The following is a 7,192-nucleotide window of genomic DNA, read 5'->3' on the forward strand; positions in this document are numbered from 1 at the left end:
CAGGGTGTGTAGAACAAACACGGCGGAGAGAGCCCGTCCCTCGGCGTCCTTGGTGGGCAGGCTGGGAGGGACTGGACTGGGGAAGCCTGCTCCCCAGCCTGTCAGGAGCATGGGACTTGGCATCAGAGCTGGGTCCTTTGCCTTTTTTGCCAGGGGGCTGCTTTCCCCGGAACTCAATCTGCTTTGGAGCCCTTCTGACCCCTGACCTCCACCCAGGACATGACCATGAAACCTGAGAAGAATCTTCATGCAAGCGTTTCTCCATCTCCCTGGAGAACCCCAGGAACCCCAGCCCTTGGGTTACAATGGCTTCCCAGCTCCAATTCCCAAGAATCCATAACCTTCTAGTGGGAATTAGTGAGGCCACAGCCTGGCATAAACATCAGTGGACTCTGAAATCAGGAACTGGGAACTCTGAGGTTGAGTAACTTGTCCAAGATCACTCAGCTACATAACAAAGCAGGATGCAAGCCCAGGACTCCCTGTCAGACTCAGAGATAGACTCTTCTTTTTTTTTTTTTCCCCTTTATTTATTTATTTATTTTTCCAGTGGGTTTTGTCATACATTGATATGGATCAGCCATAGATTTACACGTATTCTCCATCCCGATCCCTGCTCCCACCTCCCTCTCCACCGGATTCCTCTGGGTCTTCCCAGTGCACCCAGAGATAGACTCTTAACTATTGTTCTAACACTTTCTTGAATGTGACTCTGGCAAATTATCTAACTACTTAAATGCCAGCTCAGGAACTGCTGTCTCACTGCCCTGTTGCCCCATGGGAGAAAAATGTGCCTGCCTTGTTTTGACTGAGTTCGAACTAACCCCTAATGGAACAGGCAGGAAGTAGCAGAGGATGAAAATGTGACTTACAACAGAGCCGGTGAGATGCCGGTGCAATTCCCACCACGAAACCATCCACTTGTAGGACCCAGGGAACCCAAGAATATTGTCAGTGGATGCTTGAATTCTTCCATGTCTGCTACTCCATGTTCCTCTGGCCTCGACTTGCAAACCTCTAGGGACGGAAGCCTCACCACCTTTTGAGGTCAACTTGTCAATCTTCCTGACTGGAAGGAAGATCTTCCTTGAATGGAACTGAAACCTGTGTCCCTGCTCTGCCCTCTTGAGTTTTTCCCAATAACTGGAAGAGGTCTGCCAGTCGGAAAAGAGTAAAAATGATTTTATTTTTTAATAAAAAGTAAGAGGAGCAGGGATGAGATGGTTGGATGGTATCTTCAACTCAATGGGCATGAGTTTGAGCAAACTCTGGGAGACAGTGAAAGTCAGGGAAGCCTGACATGCTGCAGTCCATGGGGTCATGAAGAGTCGAACACAACTGAGCAACTGAACAACCACCGAGAGTCCGGAAGCTGTGTGATAGAGATAAGGGTGCTGGCTACCAGGGTGCCCTAGCGAAGCACCATTTAATCCCTGTGGTAAGGATGGCCCACGCCTTGGCGTGAGGCCCAGTCGATGCCATAATTATGGGCAGGGGCTTTGAACATCGAGTAGCGCCCGTTGAGATTGGTCTGATAGCAGGATCCGTACCAGCAGGCGCCGGGAACAGTCACCATGCAGTTTCTCCCACTTGTATCATGGTCGGTGGGAAAGGGTTTCCTGCCTTGGAAGCTCTGGGGGCCGCTGGCAGGAAGAGGGTGGGAGGCACCTCGGTGCTGGCACCATGCCTGGCACCATTGAAGAGGTGATCTCGCAGGAGCCTCAGAGCAACTGTAAGGTGGGTGTTTGCAGGCCCTGTGGGAAAAACAGCAGTGCCATGGAGCCAGGGCATTGGCCCAGGCAGCTAATCACAGAGGCATTGGGACTTGAGCTCAGGACTGTGGCTCCAAAGCCACTGACGCCTCCCTTTGCCTCGTCCCCTCCCAGAATCTCCGCTTCCCTCTTGCTTCTTTGTCTCCTCGCAGCTCCCAGCTGCAGCCTGAGCAACTGTGCCTGGGGGAGCTAAGAGGGACTTCTCAGATGCCTAGGCAGGAAAGGGGGCTCCGCTGAGGCACCTCCTTGTAACCACTTCCCTCTTTCAACTTTCTTCTCGACTGTTGGTGTTTCTCTGAGAGAAAAAAAAAAAAAAGCCTTTCTTGGTTCCTCTTCCAAAGCAGATAATGATAACACTCAACAGAGCCTCAGCTGGCTCTCACATCCTCCCTCCCTGCCTCCTTACCCATTCTACAGGGGAGGAAACTGAGGCTCTGACCCAGAAGAGACTTGTCCAAGGTCACACAGTTAGTAAATGACAGAGCTGGATTTTAAACTCAGGATCGATTGCCTCCAGAGCCCAACTTGCTCACTCCTGCACCACCCTGTCTCATCACTGCCATTTTTCCAGTGAGGAAACAGACTCGCATCAGGGGAAGGAGGTGTCCTGGGTCATTCGTGGAGACCATGGCAGCTCTGGGGAAGAATCCAGCCTCCCTAGACTTCTTGGACTGCTCCAGGGCCCCACCATAGGCTCGCTCACCTGCCCTGCCCTTTGAGAACCTGCCCAGCACCAGCTGGTGATGGTCTGCCTCCACTAGGAGGAGGAAGGACCTACAGGGAACAAAGGTGTGGTTGCCTAAAGTTCTCCAGCTCCACCCACAGCTCCTGGGTACCTAGGGGAGGGGACGGGGAGGCAGAGATGGAGAAATCCTCAGATCCCAGCTGGGAAGTCAGAATGCTAGGGAAAGGCCCCTTAGACTCCCAGGACCCTACTGAGAAACCTACCCTGGAGAGTAAGCTGGTGCAAATTCTCATCCCCCGCCAGAATTCAGACTCCTGGCTCCTCACACCTGCTGTGTAGGAGGACCAAGGAATCCACAGAACCATCCCATCACCCCTGGAACACCTAGGGAGGCAGAGAAGGTGACGATGGCAGTCATCACTCCAGGCCAAGCCTGGGATGAGGAGATGCAAGGGGCAGAGGCACTGCGAGGGGTAGGTGGACAGGCACCCCCTCTTTGATTTGTGGGCTTGTTGATAAAGTGTGAGTCCAAGTGAGCCTTGCCTGTGAATATACCGATCAACCCTACATGCCCTTATTAACTTTTACTGACTCTCAATTTCACACCAGAGTCCCTGGATGGACTGAAATAGTAGAAACGTTGTCCCTGCCTTCAGGAGACAGTTAGTCCAGTTGAGGGTCAGATTCAAAATAACCCTGCTTTCATTTACTGTGATAAGAACCAAGGTATTGGAGCAGAGGTCCATTCAGCCTTACCCTGATACGCCCTCTCAACCCGTTTCCTCTTCAAGCCAAGCAGTCCCCAGGTCCTGTAGAGTTTCTCGCTTAAATATCTTTCAGTCTAAGAGCCTCTGCCTCCGTTCCTGCCCCTGCCCACCCTCTTCTCCTGCCCGGACCCCTGCAGTCGTCCTAAACTGTGTCCCTACCTGCAACCTGCACTCTGGTCCCCACCCAATGCATCCTCCACAGTGTAGCCTGAGTCTTCTTTCTGAAACATGTCTGACCTGGTCCCTCCTCTGTTTGAAACTCTTCCAGGGCTCCCCACTCCCCACTGAGTCAGTCACTCAGTGCCCTTTGTGAACGGGTCTTTGCAGACTGGGCCCTCATCCATGCCTGACCCACACCCGTAGACCTCAACCAAGCACTCCACCCGCTCTCAGCTCATTCACAGGGTCTCCCCCACCCCCTCGTGTTCTCCAGCCTCCCCGCATTTGTCTTTCCCTCTACCTGCAATGCCCTTCTGCACCTCACCTATCTTGAGAACTTCTACACAGCCTTCAGGGCCCTTTCAATTGGCATCTCCTCTGTGAAGCCTTCTCAGACTTCCTCAGGCGCTCTGGGAGCTCAGTAAGCATTTGTAGTGAATCAGCGAAGGGATGTCTTGGCTCCAGTGGGCTCTGGCTCCCCCTAGGGGCCAAGGGGAAGAAGTGCCCACTGGCTCTGACTTGGAGTCCTTTCTCTCCCTGATATTGCTTCACTAGCCAGCCACCGCCTGCGGTGTCCTTGTCACAAAAGACGAAATTAAAAGACTCTTGCTCCTTGGAAGAAAAGCTATGACCAACCTAGACAGCATATTAAAAAGCAGAGACATTACTTTGCCAACAAAGATCCGTCTAGTCAAAGCTATGGTTTTTCCAGTAGTCATGTATGGATGTGAGAGTTGGACTTTAAAGAAAGCTGAGAGCTGAAGAATTGATGCTTTTGAACTGTGGTGTCGGAGAAGACTCTTGAGAGTCCCTTGGACTGCAAGGAGATCCAACCAGTCCATCCTAAAGGAAATCAGTCCTGAATATTCATTTGAAGGACTGTTGCTGAAGTTGAAACTCCAATACTTTGGCCACCTGATATAAAGAACTGACTCATTTGAAAAGACCCTGATGCTGGGAAAGATTGAAGGTGGGAGGAGAAGGGGGCAAAAGAGAATGAGATGGTTGGATGGCAACACTGATTCAATGGACATGAGTTTGAGTAAACTCGGGGAGTTGATGATGGACAGGGAGGCCAGGTGTGCTGCGTCCATGGGGTTGCAAAGAGTCAGCCACGACTGGGCGACTGAACTGAACTGTCACAAAAGACTGGGAGGGCTCAGCCCTCAGGTAGGCACAGGTGGTACCAGTCGCTCAAAGTGGTACTCCGGCTCAGCAGCTCCTGGCAGCTCCCGGGGCCAAGGAGAGGGCAGATGAGCTGATGGGGGCCCCCAAGTTATTTCTGAAGCCCCAGCGCACAGGCAATGGAACAGGCCATGTGTTGGACTCCAGGAGTCCTCTCAATTCCTTTGGACCCCTGAAGAGAGGCTCTGGGATGGGCTGGGCCACACCTGCTGACCCTCCAACACCCCAGCACCATCTGATTCTAGGTGCCTGGGGTCCAGCGAAGGTGGCCTCAACCCTCCTGGCCCCACAGCAAGTTCGCTGAATCTCCGGCCCCAAGGAAAGATGAGCATTGGCACTGAGTACCCCCAAGGGAAGGCTCATGAACCACCAGAGGGGAGGGTGCCCAGGCCCTTCTCCTGATTCTCCCCACTCCTCCCAGCTTTCCACCCCCACTGCATGAGCGTTAAGTTGCTTCAGTCGTGTCTGACTCTTTGTGACCCTGTGGACTGTAGCCTGCCAGGCTCTTCTGTCCTTGGGATTCTCCAGTTAAGAATATTGGAGGGAGTTGCCATGTCCTCCTCCAGGGGAATCTTCCCAATCCAGGGATCGAACGTGCATCCGTCTCCTGCAGTGGAAGATAGGTTCTTTATCACTAGTGCCACAAGCTTCCCACCCCCTCTACAGGAGATCAATCACAGCCAGTTCCCGAGCAGCAGTCAAGCAGCCCCCTCTCTGGTCCAGGGACAGAGCAAAGAAAGAAGAAGAGACCTCCGGCTCCACACACTCCCCAGGCTCACCCTTGGGACCCATCTTGCCCAGGGGTCCAGGTTTCCCTGACATCCCAGAGAGATGCCTTACACCTTGCCCCATGTCAGGGGCCAGAAAGCAATGAAGTCAGATCCCAGCTGCAGCCTTTCCTGGCTCCTGGCTCTGTGATTGTGGGCGAATGACTGATCCTCTCTGAGCCTCCCTTCCCCCCGAGCCCAGAGAGATGGGGATGGTACTACCTACCTCACAGGGTCAATCTTAGGATGCTGGGCATCCAGCCTGGAGCCTGGCACACAGTAGGTTCCTTGCCCCTTTGCCATGGTCTCTTAGCACAGACCATGCTAATTGCTGCCTCCCCATCTCTTACCTTGAGGACCTGGTGCTCCCTTCTCCCCAGGACTTCCTGGGGCTCCAGGACAACTGAGCAAGAGGACAACTTTACTGGCTTCCAGTTTCCTGGGCTCTGCAGGGAGACATGGGGCCAGGTGGGCACAGGATGGGGCATGGGGGTAGTGGGCATGTCTCTTCCAGACCCCTCTGCACTTTTCTTTCCATCCCCCTGATTCTAGCTGTCAGGTTTTTCATCATTTGCATCTATCTGCATACTTTGTGTGTGTGTGTGTGTGTGTAGAACCCAGATTATCAAACTCCCACCCTGCTCCTTGAGGCTAGTGAACCTGGGTGGGAGAAGGATACCTAGGGAGAGGATGAGGACGGGAGGGTGAGTGGGTGAGTGGGGAGGGTACCCTGTGCCCCTACCTGGGCAGCTGGGGTGGTCCTGGCTCCTCAGACAGGCAGGCTCCCCAAACAAGAGGAGGAAAAGGGAAAGTGGGATCCACAGTGGGCCCATTTGCTGGGGCCCTGAGAAAAGATGCAAGGCTGGTGGGAGGACACGAAGCAAGACTTCCTCCATCATCTTTCCCCAGGGACACCCCACCCAGGCTGGAACCAGCAGAAGGTGGGGGCTTTTCCTCCTTCACTTTTGGAGAGAATGGGCATTATTCCTGCCCAGTCCAACCAGGATGGAGTCCAACTTCTGATCCTAGCCACCAAGACTCTGCAGCCATCTCTTCAGACTTCTGGATTTACATGGGGTCTTTCTACCTTTGCACCTTAGCTCATCTGGAACCCCCTCCTCATCGCTCCCTGTGAAGCTCCTCCTGTGCATGAAGGTCCAGCCCTCATGTCATCTCCACTAGGAATTCTTCCCTGATCCTTGTCACTGTATCAGGAATGACCACTGATACCATCTGTTGGGCACCTGCTGCCCACCCCTCCACAAGTCGTGCTGGGTGCTATTTGTATATGGCCTCCCATCCTTACACAGTCCCACTGATGGCTGTTATTAATATTATTGAAACCGGGTTATATGCTGGTACATAGCAGGTGTTCCATTAATGTTTGTGAAATAAATGAATAAACAAGGAAAAATGGGCTCAGAGACAGAACATGATTTGTGTTCTCTCTGCCAGAGATTTTGCCCAAGCCCCTAACCATGCCCCCAAGCAGGGAGAAACACTCTTAAACACTCTTAGCAAGGTGACTTCATGCCCACCCTCAGGTCCACTGAGGAGCCTTTGGCAGAGGCTAGAAAACAGCTGCTGATATAGGCCATCACATGGGCAGGCCGTGCAGGGCAGGCGTGGAGGCCAGTGAAGAGGCAGCAGCTTTGGACCAGATTGAGGGGTGAGGTCTGAGCTGGAGAGGGACCTCCGGTGACAGAGGAGAGGAAAACGTTGGTCATTCATTCACTCATTCATTTACTCATCAAACCCTCTCTGAGGGCCTTCTCCATACCAGGCCCAGTTCTTGTGGGGGTGGAGAAGGCCAGGTTCATGAGGGTGTCAAGGAAGGTGGAGGACAAGCTTGCCAGA

At 53.2% G+C, this 7,192-nt stretch overlaps 1 protein-coding gene across 1 annotated transcript; it reads right to left on the minus strand.

Annotated features, from left to right (window-relative positions):
* Nucleotides 1-1,411: 1,411 nt before the first annotated feature.
* Nucleotides 1,412-6,284, minus strand: FCN3 (ficolin 3). The gene is given in 12 exon segments (XM_043445907.1): nucleotides 1,412-1,643; nucleotides 1,688-1,754; nucleotides 2,476-2,573; nucleotides 2,575-2,608; nucleotides 2,721-2,756; nucleotides 2,759-2,808; nucleotides 2,810-2,841; nucleotides 3,936-3,959; nucleotides 4,516-4,641; nucleotides 5,319-5,383; nucleotides 5,686-5,781; nucleotides 6,078-6,284. Coding segments are annotated over 12 exon segments (1,017 nt in total). The 5' UTR covers nucleotides 6,235-6,284.
* Between the last annotated feature and the right edge of the window lie 908 nt (nucleotides 6,285-7,192).

Source organism: Cervus canadensis, chromosome 24, assembly GCF_019320065.1.
Source record: "Cervus canadensis isolate Bull #8, Minnesota chromosome 24, ASM1932006v1, whole genome shotgun sequence".
Classification (NCBI taxonomy): Eukaryota; Metazoa; Chordata; class Mammalia; order Artiodactyla; family Cervidae; genus Cervus; species Cervus canadensis.